Here is an 18951-nt window from a genome sequence, read left to right as displayed (position 1 = left end):
AGTGCTTAACTTGCTACTTTGGCCACCCTAGATCATTTGTGACAATTCATCCGAAAATGTTACTTTTCATATTTAGTAAAGTTAGGAACATAGAGAGGACGAGTAAAAGTTAAGATTGATAAAGAAAAAACAGTTGTTCTTCTTGTTTTATGTCAGATATGTACCGATTAATTTCAACTCTTGGTATCACCTTCAAATACATCAAAATCTTTAGTACAATACTCTAATAAGTTGGAACAACTGAATTCTTTGGTCGAAGATACGACAGCAAGAGACTGCTAGCAAATAATTGATGACATTCCTTTGCGGCGTTGTCACGCATTCTTCGGTGTTTGTGCGCATCTGTCCGTAGGGAGACTAAGCTCGTTAAACAAAGTATGTACAGAGCCGTACCACCTACAACCCAGCACTATTTGATTATTTTTGTCACCGCACGCCTCAGTGCCAGGGTAGGCCCAGTACACCGAGGATTCTATCAACAATTCCCCCCGAAAAGCTGATCATGGCGGCTGGCTTGCTCGTATTTGCATGCCTGATTTCCATCGGTCATGCCTCCCCTCGTATTGGCGATACAGAGTGTATCAACCCGGACGATATCATGTGTGAAGGTAATGGAGTATGTGTCCGTCCAGAGTGGCAATGTGACGGTGATGAAGATTGTGAAGACGGTTCAGATGAGGTAAATTGCACAAGGAAGGAGTGTTACAATCCCGAATATATCAAGTGTGAAAGTAATGGAGTATGTATCGAACCAGAGTGGCAATGTGACTATATAAATGATTGTGACGACGGCTCAGATGAGGAAAATTGCGAACCCGGGTGTTTCAACCCGGACGATATCAAGTGTGAACAAAGAAATGAATTATGTGTCCCTCTGGAGGACCAATGTGACAGTTATGATGACTGCTCAGACGGCTCAGATGAGGAAAATTGCTGGAGCAAAGAGTGTTCCAACCCGGACGATTTTAGGTGTGAAACTAGTGGAGCATGTGTCCGTCTGGAGTACCAATGTGACGACGATTATGATTGCGATGACGGTACAGATGAGGAAAATTGCAAAGAGTGTTTCAACCTGGACTTCAAGTGTGAAAGTCTCGGAGAATGTATCGAACCAGAGTGGCAATGCGACGGTTATGATGACTGTTTTGACGGCTCAGATGAGAAAAATTGCACAAGCAAAGAGTGTTACAACCCCGAATATTTCAAGTGTAAAGGAAGTGGGATATGTATCCAACCAGAAAGACAATGTAACGGAGGGGATGATTGTGAAGACGTTTCAGATGAGGAAAATTGCACAAGCAAAGAGTGTTACAACCCCGAATATTTCAAGTGTGAAATTAATGGAGTTTGTATCAAACCAGAGTGGCAATGTGACGATTATTATGATTGTGACGACGGCTCAGATGAGGAAAATTGCGAAGAGTGTTTCAACCTGGACTTCAAGTGTGAAAGTATTGGAGAATGCATCGAACCAGAGAAGCAATGCGACGGTAATGATGATTGTTTTGACGGCTCAGATGAGGTAAAATTGCACCAGCAAAGAGTGTCACCACCCCGAATATTTCAAGTGTAAAAGAAGTGGGGTATGTATCCATCCAGAAGAACAATGTGACGGAGGGAATGATTGTGAAGACGTTTCAGATGAGGAAAATTGCACAAGCAAAGAGTGTTACAACCCAGGCGATATTAAGTGTGAAGGAAGTGGAGTATGTCTCAAACCAGAGTGGGGATGTGACGGTGACGATGATTGTGACGACGGCTCAGATGAGGTAAATTGCACAAGCAAAGACTGTTACAACCCAGACTATTTCAAGTGTAAAAGTAATGGAGTATGTGTCCCTCCAAGGAAGCAATGTAACAGTGATGTCGATTGTGACGACGGTTCAGATGAGGAAAATTGCAAGGACAAAGAGTGCCACTTGTCGCACCACATCAAGTGTGAAAGTAATGGAGTATGTATCCCCCCAAGGAAGCAATGTAACAGTGATGTCGATTGTGACGACGGTTCAGATGAGGAAAATTGCAAAGACAAAGAGTGCCACTTCTCGCGCCACATCAAGTGTGAAAGTAATGGAGTTTGTATCGAACCAGACGCCCCATGTGACGGTGATGATGATTGTGGAGACGGTTGGGATGAGGAAAATTGCACAAACAAAGAGTGTGACTCGGAACATTTCAAGTGTGAAAGTGATTAAGTATGCATCCATCGAGAATGGCAATGTGACGGATGGTATGATTGTGACGACGGCTCAGATGAGGAAAATTGCAAAAAAACACAGTGTTACTTGCCCGACGATATCAAGTGTGAAAGAAGTGGAGTATGTCTGAGATCATCGGATCAATGTGACAGGTTTCCTGATTGTGAAGACGGTTCAGATGAATTTTTTTGCGCAGCCGAGGATTGTCCCCTGTCCCATCATTTCTGTGAACCCGGTTCCTGCATTCCTGACAACAAGCTCTGCGATGGCGTCGGTGACTGTGACGACGAGTCCGATGAGATCGACTGCGGTAAGTTCACCAAAAGTGTTCTGGTTTTGCAGATTATATCATTCTGAATAAGAATAATGATTGTATTATAATTGAATTTCGGCTAGGCAGTATCTGTATTATACAGAAACAATATCCTGCCCCCCCAGTACCCTCCGAATAAATTACAGCCAAGTATAATATATCATATCGCCGACAGCTATTGAACACTATTCAACTGAGGCAAACTGGGGCTGATCTTAAAAGTTCTGGATACTTTTTTGTCAACTTATGGTCTTAGCAACTTCATAATCTACTTGCTTTGGATTAAAAAAACTGACTTTGATCTCTGGCAATAAATGAAGTCACCACGCTTATGTAAAATAGTAGGAGTCCTTCCCGGTGTGAGTGGATCAAGTATATCTGTCCGGATATGCAGCCTGTATATACGTACTGTTCAGTGCAAACCCGGTGTGTTACGCAATGAGGCGGTTTAACGGGTATACAATCAAAAAAAAAAAAAAAAACTGAACAAAGGAACGATAAATCGTGATGTTCTTTATGCAGGTAGCTAACTTGAAGAGAGATATGAGCAATAAAATACAAGTCAGGAATTAATTAGCAAAATTAATGCTGAAATTCTTTGATTTCATTGTTTTCGATTATACGTTGATAGTTGAAGTTGATAGCTTAGACAGATATGGCATGCAAATCATACAAAATAAAACTACCTTTGCATGAGCTATGAGGAAATTCCTTCATACCAGTATTTTCCATTTATGTTTGGTCCAGGAGATGCTATGGTCTTAATTTTATTTCTATGATTACTGAGGAAACTCTATGATTCCAGTCTTTTCCATAATAGGACAATATATATATGTATATGTAGTTTATTCCAGGTTGAACAGTAACATATACCAAATATGCAAATGAGTGCCTAATTTATATTAGGGCAAACATATTAACTTAACGCCATGGCGTGTTTTGAACATAGGTGGTTTCAAAGAGTTAGTCAATTCTTTCCATTGTGATACGTTTACGCATATCAACCGGACGTTATGGTCTCATTCCTGTGTTACTCCGCATATAGACTCTAAAAAAGTCATTACCCCCCCAAATTAACGGCTGCATGAACTTCAGTTTATATCGGTGGGAAATTTCCTTTTATCCGGCCCAACTGATCTGAAGTGTCAAACTAATGAAAGCTTGTTAGTAATGTTACTGAAGAAATCAGCAGGTAAAGTTCGGCAGCCGCGCGCAAGGTCAGACGTGAATAGCCCTGCATTTCAGTGATGCGGTCGTGCGCTTACAGCTGGAAAGTGCCTTTTTTGGGTGTAGCTAAGTGCAGTTTGTAATTGCTATAAACAGAGATTGTTCGTCATACAATTGTTGGCAGTTTTTTACATGATCTAGGGTAAATGTGCTCAACACAGTATGAATGACCTTGGTGCATTTCCTATAGCTTCATTACGAACGCGCCCTTGTCAAACACGCCTTATAACACTGTAAGCCTATGGGGCGAAAAAAAAAAACTTATATGTCCCAAACATTTTGATATACGCAATCCATTATGCTCAATGATATCTTTGGATTTACCAGGATTTATCTAAATGGACTTGAATAGCAAATTTAAGTACATAATGGCATGTGACAACCCATGCATGGTATACATTGGAAAATATATCAAAGAATGTCTAGAAGCTAAAAACTCCTCCAATGATTGTAAAATCCCATTGTCATCCCATACTACTACACCATATTGTATAAGATAGATTGATTAACCTGATAGAATGTTATCTTTTTACCATTGGATGCCATACTTTGTACCTTGTACAATTGTTATGCAGTAAAGTTATTATCATTATGTTGTACAGTGTGCACCAATGTCGAGTTCCAGTGTGAACACAGCGGCAGATGTGTGCCACCATCTGCAGTGTGCGATGGTGTCCCCGACTGTGAGAACGCATCGGAGGAGCTGATATGCCGTGAGTTTCTTACAGATCGCTAGGACTACTAAGTGTAAAGCCTCTGGCACACTTATGCGCATATACAAGCCCGCATGTGTTGCGTATTAATATGTTTTTGGTTTAGGTTCAGTTTGCAGCCGAAGAAGGCAGTTCTTTGGTTTGATAACCAGACTGCACGACGATCGTTCAACGTAGAAAACAGCTTCCTCCCCGCAAAATTTACATTAACCAAAAATATGTTACTGCGGAACTCATGCGCACTTGAATATACGCACAAGTGTGACAGGGCTCTAAGACTAAACAATACATAATGCAAAACAATATACAATGAAATTGTCATGGCCTACATGACCCGAGACATTGCGGCATAAGGTCCACGTACGTCAGGAGGCCCAACGTTAAAGAATTTTGAAAAAGCTTGAAAAATCTTGCCAAATTTTCTGCTCATAATGTACATGTTAATGCGTTCCGCTTACCATTTCTCGATATCGATGAGAGGTATTACATTGGAAATGAGATATTCATCCAGAACACTCTTCAATCGCAATTGTGTATGTTTGTACAAAAAGATGACGCTTGTGTCCGATGTCTGTGTTCTTCAGAGTCCTGTGCAGATCAGGGACTGTGGCAGTGCGATAGCGGCGAATGCATTAATAACGCCTCCTTGTGTGACGGAGACAAGGACTGCTCTTCTGGGGCAGACGAACAGAACTGCAACGGTAGGTTCCTATTATAAACCAGTCACACACATCCGCACAGGCTCTCTCTCTCTTTCTCTCTCTCTCTCTCTCTCTCTCTCTCTCTCTCTCTCTCTCTCTCTCTCTCACACACACACAGTGACACATCCTCACACGCACACACACACACACTCATGCACGTACACACACAAACACACACACACACACACATAGATTCATACGCACACACACACACGCACAGATTCACACACACATACACAGGCAAACGCATACAGACACACACAGACACCCACACACACACACAGAGCGACTCTCACACACACAGACTCAGACAGATCCACACACATCTAGACTCTCTCACACAGTCTCTTTCTCACACGTCACACACAGCCCCTCTCTCTCTCTCTCTCTCTCTCTCTCACACACACACACACGCATACACAGACACACACACACACACACACACACACACACACACACACACATTGCCGTCGTTGCTAATGGACATTCTATTGAATCATTGATACTTACACCTGCTCCTGGTTACTTACAGCTCCTTGCAACGATCTCCAGCTGGAGTGTGACGGCGGATGTCTGCCGAAATACCGCGCCTGTGACGGGCTGGAGGACTGTTCGAACGGGGAGGACGAGATCAACTGTACAGCCGGAGGTGGGAGGCAGTTAATGTGTCTTTGTCATACAAAACCCTTATGGGGAGATAAATGTTGTAGTTAAAGATTGTTTTAGATGGATTAGGCTTGAATGCAAGTTGATAATACTACACCTGTACAGGTTGCAGTGCGAAGCAGTTCCACTGCGTGGACGGTTCCTGCCTGTTGGAGTCTCAGCTGTGTGACAACCAGACGGACTGCAGTGGAGGGGAGGATGAGGACGACTGTGGAGGTAGTCAGATAAGCTTTTACCATGCACGCGCCATCTAAGTGTTACTAACGTTAGACAGTGCAGCTTTCCACATCATTAGGCCCATTTGTATCAACTATACTAAGAAAGCTTTTTTAGTTCAAATAGTGCACCTTGAGGCTCACAGACATTTTCCTCACAGATGTTCCACCTCCTGGCTTCCCGCTTGGTTTGGCAAGTCGGTACATTCCCGATGTTTACGTCACTGCCAGTTCCGAATACAAGCTGGAGTTCGCCCCATCCCAGGCTCGGCACACTCCTTCGACTACATCAGGATACTGCTGGGTACCGAGTTTTGTGGTGGACCAATGGCTTCAGGTACGTGATTTTCATTATTTTACAGGTTTGCGTAGCAAAACCTTTGTTGGATCCGTTGGCATGTGTGGTGGTCGCCATCTTAAATTGTGACGTCACAGGGTCACCATACTATTTTTGGGAGGTGTGTTTTTTTGGGTCGCTAGCGTTCTCTCTATTTTCAAAAAATCGGCACACTACTATCACACATTCAACTCAAATAAAACGAAAAATTCAATACCAATCTCTTTACTATGTATTTTTTTACTGCAGGTTTACTTTGGCAAAACGACTGACGTCACCGGTGTGTTGATTAGTGGAGGCGGTTCGAACTGGGACCTGGGCAGTTGGGTGACGTCATTCACTCTGGCCTTTAGCATGGACGGCGCTTCGTGGGCACCGTACGAAGGCAGCAGCAACAATGTACAGGTACAGATACAGTGACACCTGTCCTAAGCTACCACTTAAGGGGCTGAGCTTAAGTGGTTGCTGAGGACAGGTGGTTGCTACAGACAAGTTAGTTAGGGGCGAGGGTCAGGTTATTGCGATCTTTTAAATATTTGTTATGTACATCACCTGGCCAAATGTTGAAAACAGCTAGATACATCAAAACTTACGTGCACATAACTGCTAACGTAGCCAACCCAAAAGTGTTATGGCTTAACAGGTTAAGACGGCCTGGTCTGAGGTACAGCAATCTCTGAAGAAATAAGCGCTCTCATACTTCTTTGTATGCACGCGCGGCGACAGGAATTGTGAGTGTTTTCTCAAAGGTGAAGGCTCCTAACTCTAATTTGCATAACACTGTCCGGACGTGAGTTGTTGATGTCTCAGGGGCCTTCACCTTTGACATATTACCAACAATTCCTGTCGTCGCGCATGCGTACTCAGAAGTGTGACACAGTGGATAAGCCCATTTACGGTTCCTACTACGCATGTGCGGTGTAAAAAGGTAAAGACCCCCGAGACGTAAACAAAACCCGTCGGGGCGTTGTTATGCAAATCTAGACAATGTCGAGACGAGCACTGTATACAAGCCAGGGGCCTTCCCCTTTGACACTGCACATGCGTAGTCGGAACCGAGAATTTGCTTATAGCAAGCCACTGCCCACAGGGCTTAATAAAAGGCTACGGGAGTACATTTTTTTCCCTCTCAGGACATTACTGACGAGTTATGCTCACTTTAAGGTGTCTGACTTCTTTTCTGTGCCCTTCTAGATCTGACCCTGATTATGTTTCTTGCACAGGTTTTCCAAGGAAACCGAGACCGGTACAACAAAGTGAGTCGTCCTCTCCAAACTCCTGTGACGTCACGCTACATCCGTCTTCACCCGAACGACTACGAGGGCTGGGTTGCCATGGTGATGGAGGTGTACGTCACAGACGGTTAGTCTCCTGCTGTTTAATAAGGTCTCAGACCGAAGTTTCTCTTACAATTTTGTGGGATGGCCGGAACGGCGCTAATCCAGCTGTAAACCAAAATTTTGCACCAACGTTTCCATAAAACTAAATTTTCATTATGTTACATTTACAATACCACGACAGATGTCCTCATTCAAGATTCAAGACCACGACAGAAGCATCTCCTTAGTGGCTACAAGAAACTTATGTATTATGTTTTGTTGGTACAAGCCGTACATAATTTCAAGGTTGTAGCATTTTTTTAGTCTCCAAGCAGACCTACCGGTTGGCAAAGACCGTATCCAACAGGCAGAAGGAGTTTTCATAGCCAACCCAAGTCTCATAGCCAACCAAGGTCTGCCACAACTCAAACAGGGCGGAGCATTTCTATTCAATAAAGGTGCCGCTGCCCCTCCTCGTTGTAATGCTAACAGCCGTACGAATGTCCGGGGTACTAATCTTTTTATGACCGATTTCTGGGACAAGCCCAGTGAACCCGCGCACGTCCCAGTGGGAGGTTCGCACCTTGGTTGAGCCAAGACTTGGTTGAGCCTAGTAAAAAGCTCTCACAATAGCAGTTTCTTTCACCCATCATGGCATTATGGAAAACCGTTCTTACAAAAACATTCGTAGACAATGTTTACTGTTTCGGGTTCAAGCCACTATTACTAGATATTACAAGTGCCCGCCTGTCCGCAGCGCTTCCACCAGAGGGCCGTCTTCCTGTCCAATGACGGCCTTATCTCACTTTGCTATTGTTACGCTTGCGAAGAATCGGTGCCTTTGAAAACGTTTTTCAAGACTCAATCTAAGAAAGTCATCGAGAAAAAAACAAGGAAAAACGTAAACATAAAAAACGTAAGAATTTCGCCCTCGCATTTCAGCTGTGACGATCATCATTTTGTTACGATTGAAGCAGTTTTGGTAGCGATCTTCATAACAAATTGATTTTGAAAAAGAGACCACGTCTTTTCTGCTGGCAACATTAAGTTTATTTTTCCTGGGAATTTTCATTTTCGCGGTACAGCTCTGCCAAAGTGGACGGCCTCTCAGTCGCGGTCTGGAGGTGTCAGACGGTGCGCAGCTGACCCGTGACAGCCCGGCATGGCGCCGCACGCCCGTGCGGACAGAGAGTAATAAACTCACTTGCAGAAGCACTGTTTGATTAGGTAACAATTAGATGTTAATAGCCTTTGTTCAGACCGACTTGTTCCAGACCTTAGATTGCACTATAAGCTCCTTTTGCCAGTTGGATACGGTCTTTGCAATCTATTGGGTCTGGTTGGAGACTAGCATTTTTTATAGCTAAAGAGTGCAAACCCCCATCACTGCATGCAACATAGCGCAATTCTAAGCCTGTATTTTATAGGCAGCTGTTGTCTTGAACCAGGACTCTCAAATATTCATGAGAATCGCCATCAGTACATTTTATAGGTATCCGATTACCTACCCCATCCTCTAATAACATCCTGCTGATTGCTTCAGACGAAAACACCTGGATGACGCAAGACGAGTACGTCACAATGGGAGTCGGACTGGATCCCGACGATCCCGCCGCGGTTCCGAAGATTCCCGACCTCCACATGACCGCTTCGTCGCGAGGGGACGACTTCTACCCGTGGCAGGCACGTCTGAACAACGGGAAAGGACAGCAGCATGGAGCATGTTGGTCCCCGGCTCTGGGCCATGACACCGACCAGTGGCTACAGGTACATTATGTACTTATTGTTCGGTCATCATACCTTGAGTAGCAACCCATAAGAGTTATGGGGTCCGCGATGAAGTCACGCGAGAACAGAGCCTGACCAGTCACATCACTTCTGAGTAAGCACAGAGGGTGGGTGGTAAGGAAAAACAAAACAAAAATCTTATCGGCCTCCAAGACTACCCCTTCATTTGGCTTTCCCTTCCAATTCTTCATCCCTCAGTCTCCGTCACGCTCCTGCGATAAGTGTTGGATGAATCCGTTGATGTGATAGTGGTGCTCCGTCTCTATTGTACTTATATGGTATGTTCTGATGTATTCATTACTCTTATCCAATCAGTGCGTAGCCTGGTCCCATTCTCTAGGGGTCGGCTTAGGTGTGTTTTACCGGGCCCAGTCTGCTTTATTGAATCGTTTCTGTCAGCCTGTCTTCTTAGCTGCCATATAGAGTTTCGCCGCCACGCGAGTTAATTCAATCCAAGGCCGTAAACCCACCCCCGAGTCGGCTAAGCTGTCTGGGCGGGTGGGCATCACTCCCAGCGCCGTAGAGATATCGGGGATCCCCCGATGATATGGTTTCCAGGCTAATCAGTACGCAGTGGGAATTAGAGTTAGTACTGTAGTTGTACATATTCAGTATTTGGCAATACCGCTGCGGGGGTCCGTGGCACGGGTGGGCGGCAGTCTTCACACCGCGCTTCCAAGCGGCTGTATGTATCCAGGGGTCCACGCTAGTTAGGTGCTCCTTCATGGCACACTCCAATCACGATTTCCTATCACGACAATTTTGCCTTGCAAGAATTCAAAACTACATTCTAGGTAGAATTGGTGCGAGATCCTGAGCAGTTTAGAACGACACCTCAGTTTTGGTAAGAATGTGCCTTTTCTCATAGCTGTCCTTGTTACTAGAACATACTTCAAACAGTAACTTAAGATAGGTAAGAAAACACGTACATCCAAATTTTCGACGTCCACTGTGACCTAGTGAGTGACCTAGTCTCGCGAGAGCACGAGGTCGAGACTTGTGTAGATTTTCTCGCGAGACTAGGTCACACCACGTGATCAAGACGTACAGTGGACGTCGAAAATTTGAAGGTTCGTGTTTTGTTACCTTTCTAGAGTCTCTGATTGAGGAATATTCTAGGAACTGGTAGTCACACGTGAATGTCTTCAACGATAAATGTCCTTGCTTTGCATCATGACATTGGACTTGGAATTTAAGAAGAGTATTTTTGCAACTTATTTTGTAAATTCCAACAAAAATGGACTTAAGACTCTTTTCAACATAACAACCAAATAAAAATATTGGCAATTTTCATCAATGAAGTGAAGTGAGCTTTCTCCTAATGTCACTCCAGGTTAAGCATGACAAGGTGTACGAAGTTGCCGGTGTCATCACCCAGGGAGCTTACAACCAGGACTACTGGGTCACATCCTACAAGCTGGCGTTCTCTGTGGTTGGAGAATGGACAATGTACACAAACAGCACCGGGGACGGTGAAGAAATGGTCAGTTCAACCTCACGTTCTAAAAACAGTTTCCAAGAAATAGAATGGTGATAGAAAATTCTGTTCGGGCCCAGTGTTGTACTATTGACAAAGTAATTCAGTCTGTTCGATATATTTTTCTTAGATTCCATATAACATTCTGACAACAAGGCATCCTCGTCACCAGGTGTACAGTACAATATTTTTCGTTTCAGGTGTTCCAAGGGAACAGCAACAGCTACCGCTACGCTCGCAACATCTTGGACAACCCAACTTTTGCACTCTACACTCGCTTCTACCCGCTCACCTTCCACCATCGGGTCGCACTGAGGATCGAGATTCTCGTCAAATATGGTCAGAAGTCTAATTTATTTCATTAGTCAATGTGACAAAACTGTCGTGGGGCTTTGATAGACACATTTCACTCAAAGAGAGATAATCAGACATGTTACCTGGCTGGTTTCATCTTCATTTGGAGCAACTGTCGTTTGAAGTACAAAAACAGACCAATCACAGGTTGATTAAGTGGTAAATGCTCTGATTGGTCAGTCTATAAAAGCATCTAATTGACAGTAATTGAGCTGAGGCGACAGTAAATATCATAACTGCCAAATACATTTCAGTACTGTACTGAAAGTAATTGAAGAGTAAAAGAAGCATAAGTACTTGGAAGCGATGATTCAGTACGACAGTAAAATCTGATTTATTAAAAATGTCCTGAAATTATACATATACTTTTAGTACTTCAAGTACTGAAGGTTCGCCAAGGGGTGTTTTGCTTTCCACTCACCTACAAACCAACAGAACCTAAAACATAGTCTACTAGTCACATGAATGTGGTTATATCATCGGCTTCAATTTGACATTCCTTACAAGGTTCCGGCTGTGCATCTAACGAGGTCTTCTGTGACGAGGCATGTCGCCCAAGGGAAAATTTCTGTCAGGCTTTTGACGGATGTGTCCCACAACGCTATAACGGCGGAGACAAGTAAATACAACTTTCCTTTGCATAAATGGTACTCTGAAAAATTACGCTGTTGCCAGACTTTTCCCTGATTTTTTTGGGGACAATATACTGTAAATGCAGAAATGTTCGCGGTGGTTTTATGTTCGCGGTTTTCGCGGCGACCGTTTCACCAAAAACTTGAAGCCACCGCGAACATTTTTGTCCAATGCTGTAGCAGTATGTAACTATAGTGCTACCGCAAACTTAAAACCACCGCGAACACTCCATTTTCGCCTTAGTGCGAAATAAAAACTACCGCGAACTTAAATGCATTTACAGTATGGTTCTTGAGATTGTCATGTTAGTAACATGTTTGTAAGTAAGTGTGCACTTAGAATAGCTGTTTATCTGTTAAACTGACAATATGATATAAGGACAATTCAATTTAGATATTGTTCTTTAGGTGGATAGCCGAAACTGACAGAAAGATGAATAAGCTAAATATCATCCGTTTGTTAATAAGACGTGAATGCAAATTAATTCGTGAGCTCTGACTGCTAGCAGGCAAATCAGAAAACAACACTTAAAGGAACCCCAAGCAATATTAGGATCTGAAAAATTGGAGTTTGAAAGTCAATTTATGTAGTTATTTCTATAAGGATTAGTTGAAACAACACTATCAAAATGTATAGCAATGTCCATGATGCAAAAATACGACGTTGTTGTGATGTGAGAACTCACTGAAAATCGTGGCCAGAGTTTTTGTAGACTCGTGAAACTAAAGGGATCATAGTACGGCACGGTTTACCACGGTTTTAAATTCCTAAAAGTATTAATTTTATTACGCAAATGTGCTAAACAAGGTAAGTAAATGTAGTCCAGGAGGAAATTCTCAGAAGAGGCCTAGAAATTGACAAACGTATCACACCCTTTATATAGTTAGTTCAGTATCATAGAATGATAGCTTGATGACTCTAGATCATTTTTAGTTATGTTGTTCTATGGTCCTGGTGGGACATCGTGGTTCTAGAGCTCTTTATGCAAATTTATGCAAATGAGGTAGTTATGCCATGAATTGAGAAGAAAACAGCATAGCTTCTGTGATACCTGTCCAAATGACATGAAACTTGGAGAAAGTCACAAACGACAGGAGAGTTTTCCTTTTGGGAACCTTGAAAGAATCTGGCTTGTTTCTATGGAAACCGTTGCTAAGGAAAAGATACTACCATAAAGATTTCAGCATTTTTTTTTTTCAATTTTTTTGACCTCATATTGTTCTGGTTGCCTTTAAAACACTTGATCTGAATAAAGAAAAAAGTCTTACAAACTGTCTGGGTTGCAGACCTGTCTGTGAAGACGTGCTGGAGGCTGAGTGCGGGCTAGAATTGACCATGAAGTTGGAAGATCTCGGATGTTTGGGTTCGTTGGTTCATGTTCCACCACTATGATGATAGAAGTCAGGACTAGATACAAAGCACCCAAGTTGCATGGCAGGCACCTAACAGCAATGATCCAATGTAATGTAAAATTGTATACAACATTACAGTACTGAACAGTCAGTCATGTTTGGGGATACAATCATTGCAACATGCTAGCGTGAAAGTGTATCATTTTTACAGGTTTGCGTAGCAAAACCTTTGTTGGATCCGTTGGCATGTGTGCTGGCCGCCATCTTCATTTTGTGACGTCGCAGGGTAGCCATACCATTTCATTGGGAGGGGTGTTTTTGGGGGTCGCTAGCGTTCTCTCTATTTTTAACAAATCGGCACACAACTATCACACATTTAACTCAAATAAAAAGAAAACGTCAATACCAATTCATATTTATAAAAATACCCCGTAATCGCTACACTTACATAGCAAACCTGAAGAATATGTAGCACAAATACTTAATTCTAGTTTTCCATTGCAACTTAAGAAAAAAACACATAGTTATGCCACACTCAAGCAAACACGTATATCTAAGCGACATCACTAAACACAAGAAACAAAACATGTCTCGAAGTATGAGACATTAACAGTACAGGTTAAATACAGTAACGGAGGTGCAAGAGAAACAACTATACAGTCATATAGCAAAAACACGTAATAGCTTAATTATGAAAACGCCTAGTATCCAATACATACAGGTGAGTTACAGATGATATTTGCGTATTGAAATTTGAAGGTAACAAAGAAAATCCATTAAGCAAAAAATGCATAAAAACATTATCAGATAAAGTGCATCATTCTGTTTTCCATTTGTAGAAATCAACATGAAACGGATTCTACACCGGTCCCATTCCTTGTCACACGCACCTGCAATTAGACACCTGCTCAGCTCCTGGGCAACTCATGCATGTAATATATCTTCCATTTGAAAAGGATTGTCACTTTAAATCTTTGCCGTGTAGAAATCGACATCCAGTTCAGTCCGTGCGGGGATGGTGACGTGTACCATGATAGTCAGACTTGTGACGGCTCGGAAGCCTGCTCAACTGGGGAGGACGAGGCACACTGTGACGGTAAGGCTTCTCCGGGCACATTCGTAGACAAACTCAGGACAAGGTTGATGCTAATGCGCCGTGTGGCGCAAGTGGTAGAGCGCGCGACTGTCAAACAATGGGACCCGAGATTGATCCCTGGCTGTGCTCAGAGACATGTCCGAACTTGCTCCCCGACGTTGTGCCCTTGGGAAAGGCACTTGACACAAATTTTCTCACCTCACTCAGGTGTAAATGAGTACCTAGCTCATCCAGGGTTAGAGACGTTAAATGGAGGTTTAATGTGGCTCTCCCGTGTTTGGGGAGAGCCACACCCCGCAAACGTAAAAGAACCCACCACACCTTTCGAAAAAGAGTAGGGGCATGCCCCGGTATGCGATGGTCCAAATCCTTATGTCTGGATTTAGTGATTCACTACAAATCACCCGGATGGAGGCCTGGCGAACCTCCGTCTCGTATCAGCCATACGGTGATTTACACCATTCACCCGGACGAGAGATCTGGAGCATCCCCGTCTCGTTTGACAGCCAAAGAAATGGCATGTCACCCCGTAAAAAGGGCGGTATAAGCGCGTCGTAGCGAAAGCACGCCGACTGATGATGATGACAGTGTACCCAAGGGTGCCAGACAGATCGACAGTTTAATGTATGAATGCTTAAACCTTATAATTCTGCTCAATATTGTTCTTGAACCTAGCCTTCACTCTCTTCACTCTTCAACCAAATTATCATCAACATAAAGGCGGACTTGAAATGAAAAGATGTGAGCCACTCACATATCCTGCACTCTGTGTTTTCTTAAGAGTGTGCGATGGAATGTCTGAGAGACTCGGGTGACCCCTGCATCCCGAGAGGGTGGATCTGTGATGAACTAGACGACTGTCTGGATGGGAGGGACGAACGAGGGTGTGTGCTAGGTAGGTGCATGTTGGACTATTAGCCTATGTTGGACTATTAGCTAGGGAGGCGTCCAGGCGTCGTATGGACATTCTGTACAAAAAAAATTAAAGAAATAGACGCCCACTTTTGCAGAAGGACGCCTAAAAGACACACTGTTCTCCTGGTCATTACATGCACGCTACACAAAGGGCTTTTTCTTAGATTGTTGCAATGCTTTAACAGTGCTGTGTACTTTTCATGACAGGAGTACCCAAAAACTGCTTTTTCACCTGCCACAACAACGTCACGTGTCTGCCGACAAGTCAGCTGGGTGACGGACATCACGACTGTTCTGATGGCGAGGACGAAAGACCCAGTGACAGTGAGTCACGACTGTAATACATTTACTGTAAATGCATTTAAGTTCGCGTGGTTTTATTTTGCGCTAAGGTGAAAATGGAGTGTTCGAGGTGGTTTTAAGCTAGCGGCAGCGCTATAGTCACATACTGCTACAACATTGGACAAAAACGTTTTCGATGACTTTAAGTTCGCAGAGAAACGGTCGCCACGAACATAAAACAAACGCGATCATTTCTGCATTTACAGTACACAGGTTAAGTGTATCATATTGTGTTTAAAAGTAAGGCATCTCAAGACGTAATAGGTCTTTTCAAATTAAAAGTATATTTGGATGCCAACAAACATACTGGTTCTTTTATTTCCTCTTCAGATAGTCCCTTTTCGAATTCCCTAGGAATGACTTCCCTTATAATTACCACAGTGTGGTAACGGTTCCCTAAATACTATTAATAATAATCTTTATTCCAGATTTATATGCCCAGAGGCCTAAAATGCATCTATGACCACCACACAACACGTGGTTTAATGGGTGTAAAATGGCAAGCATGAGGCACTAAGATCCTACATTCTAATACTTAATGCAATGAATTAAAACGCTACATACTAAATGTTAATCTATACACCTAATAGTGTATTTTTGGAAACATAATTTCATGTTATCTCCACAATATACTAGTATACATTCGTCCATGACATATCAACAGTTGAAATTTAAACTGTTCACATATTGTACCTTTCATGAGCTTACAAGACTACACAATGTAATTTTTTTTAAAATCTAATAAAGTGCAGTGCATTAAAAGTCAAGCTTTTTTTTTCTAATTAAGAGTCAACCCGGCCGGTCCATTGCATGATCTTTGTAGTATGGAAACATTGAAAATTCCTACATGATATGTACGACATATCTTGCTTGTTATGAAAGCAATACGTGTACACAAAGTGTATCCATGAGAGGGATTCAAATCTGCTTGAATCAGTTATTAATGAAGAAAGTTTCCTTTGGCAAATTTGGAATCAGTTTATAATGCAGATGTGGTGATTAAATGTGTTTGGCTGTTAAGTCGAGTTCCTGAATTATTGACATCTGTATTCTATCGAATGTACATACTTGATCAACCTGTTAATGTTTGTGGGAGGGGGGTGGAGTAATTGAAAACTTCACTGCTCCCCTCCCCCCAAGGACAAAAGACTGATTCTGCCATTGTGTAAGATCTTATCTTTACTCTAAAGTTATTTAGACATTAAAGCGCAAGACTTTGAAGTTTATAAAGGTTTGATTCATTCATTCATGCCCCCCCCCCCCCCCCCAGGGTCACTTTGCAGTAGAACGATGTTGAGGTCACAGAACACAGTTTTTATCCGCGACCCCTATGACGCGGGTACACAAAATATACGGCTAGATTCTTGAAAGCCTGGTAGAAAGCCGCATGTTGGAGGCAGCTAAGTGTAAACTATGCTGCGTGGTAGTATTGTGTCGACCTTGAGTCTGTATGATTTGGATTGTGAAGGTTTTCCAAAGCGTGTATCAATGCGCCTCATGACGTAACTGTCTTTTCGGGTGAGCCGGCTGCAGTTTTTTTTACATCCGCAGAGGGGCATTTCAAAGAGGGCGTCAAAACGAGGTACGCCGACAGAATTTTTTATTTGTTGAGTCTTTTGTAGGTTGTACCCTAAACTCAAACATATTCGTTTTTCGTGTTTCTCAAGTGCACCGCACTATAATTTTTACCAGTCAGAAGCCAGTCACCTTGTAGCCCTTAAGTATAGAAATCCCCATAGGCCGAAAACTGTGTTCTGCTACCTTGACCAGAATAGATTGTAAGAATTGCGACAGCTAGCAAGGTCTATCACGGAAACGTGTACATTCAAATGAACACAAATCTGTTGCTACAGTTGAAGATGCACTGAGACGCAGGTGGGGCTCCTGCAGCTACAACTGCGCGTCCATCTACGGTAACGCGTCGTGCGTTCCCGACGCGTTCAGCTGCGACGGTGGCGCGGACTGCTTGGAGGAAGAGGACGAGCAGGGCTGTGAAGGCGTCGCACCTACGACAGTTGATGATTGCCCGACGTTCTACTGCGGCCTTCCCGGCTCTCCGGACCGTACGTACTGCGTGCAAGGTCATCTGATCTGTGACGGATACCCGGACTGTGCGGCAGGGGAGGACGAGCAGGGGTGCGGCAACGCGGACGGCGTGTCCACTCAAGCCAGCACCACGCTGACAACCGGCCTGACCGCAGAGCCAACAAGTGGTCAAGGATCGCTCGAAGATCAAACAGGTACTTATAATTCTCCTTAATAAGTTGCTGTTAATGCATTCAAGTTCGTGGTAAGTTTAATTAAAATTTCACCATAAGGAGAACATGGATTGTTTGCGGTGGTTTTAAGTTCACGATACCGCTATAGGTAGTATCACATACTGTACAGTAATGGAAACAAAACGTTTCGCGGTGGTTTTAAGTTCGCGGTGAAGCTGTCACTGCCCGACATTAAACCACCTCAAAGACGTCATCAAAGGAGTTTAATAATTTTCATACTTTCCTCAGAAAAGAGGTTTGAGACATGTTACCCAATAACAAGCTAACGCTAAAAGTTAACATTCATATATACCCTGTATAGTACATTTTTACAAAGATCAATAATGTTATGCATCACTGATTAAAACTACATTCGAAAATATCCAAATACTTACAAAGGTTTACAATATAACTATTAATTAAACCCGTCAAGAAGGCCTAGTGTAGTATATTAATAACTTATCAATAAAGGTTGTCGTTTTTATCACAATGCTAAATAAGTGCTGTTACTATTTATTTTCCTTCTTTATTTCCTTACAGGGCTCTACGCAGAGAGCCATGGTCCCAGGGACCAGGCCGTTATTTGGATAACAGCCGCTGCACTTGGCGGTCAGATTATCTACCGCCTGGCTTTCTGATCAATGCATTAGCTAGGTCTCAGCTGTAGGGCACGAAACATTGTGTGGGAATACCCCATAAGATCAAAGAAAGAGTATGAAGGATTAGATTTTCTGGAAACAAGTAACATGGTCAATGTTAATGAATCGTGTGGGAAATATATGAATCAGTTAACTTGAAATCTGCTGCCCTTGTTCTACCTTGTCCGAACTATTGCTTGGAATGTATCATGTTTCGAATATGTCTAAATCTAACATTGGATATGTCTTAAAGTTGATGATGGTGGAATTAATCACTAAAGGATTTCAGCTTAGGTCCAAGAAAAAAATGCTGTGTTTTTGATTACGGTCTTGATAAAAAAGTTAGGGTTGGTAGGTAGGGATTATTCTTTTTCTGTTTAGATTCCGGCCGAACTGATCCAATAAATAC

General features: G+C 42.9%; 1 protein-coding gene across 1 annotated transcript; it reads left to right on the top strand.

Annotated features, from left to right (window-relative positions):
• Positions 1 to 502: 502 nt before the first annotated feature.
• Positions 503 to 18542, top strand: LOC136429541 (low-density lipoprotein receptor-related protein 2-like). The gene is made up of 21 exons (XM_066419374.1): positions 503 to 1522; positions 1600 to 1769; positions 1970 to 2127; positions 2395 to 2508; positions 4341 to 4451; positions 5036 to 5152; positions 5685 to 5801; positions 5924 to 6034; positions 6195 to 6370; positions 6620 to 6775; positions 7594 to 7732; positions 9233 to 9456; positions 10811 to 10960; positions 11155 to 11293; positions 11816 to 11927; positions 13228 to 13304; positions 14279 to 14389; positions 15171 to 15284; positions 15512 to 15628; positions 17500 to 17886; positions 18445 to 18542. The coding sequence occupies exons 1-21, from the start codon at positions 503 to 505 to the stop codon at positions 18540 to 18542; spliced, it is 3918 nt and encodes a 1305-aa protein (XP_066275471.1).
• Positions 18543 to 18951: the final 409 nt, after the last annotated feature.

The sequence above is a fragment of the Branchiostoma lanceolatum genome, chromosome 3 (genome assembly GCF_035083965.1).
Source record: "Branchiostoma lanceolatum isolate klBraLanc5 chromosome 3, klBraLanc5.hap2, whole genome shotgun sequence".
NCBI lineage: Eukaryota > Metazoa > Chordata > Leptocardii > Amphioxiformes > Branchiostomatidae > Branchiostoma > Branchiostoma lanceolatum.
This window is presented reverse-complemented; position numbering and strand designations above follow the sequence as displayed.

Coding starts and splice junctions, on each gene's coding strand:
- LOC136429541 (XM_066419374.1), top strand. CDS start 503: ATGGCGGCTGGCTTGCTCGTATTTGCATGCCTGATTTCCATCGGTCAT. Junction 5,802..5,923: donor GATCAACTGTACAGCCGGAG/GTGGGAGGCAGT, acceptor ACACCTGTACAG/GTTGCAGTGCGAAGCAGTTC. Junction 6,776..7,593: donor GCAGCAGCAACAATGTACAG/GTACAGATACAG, acceptor TTTCTTGCACAG/GTTTTCCAAGGAAACCGAGA.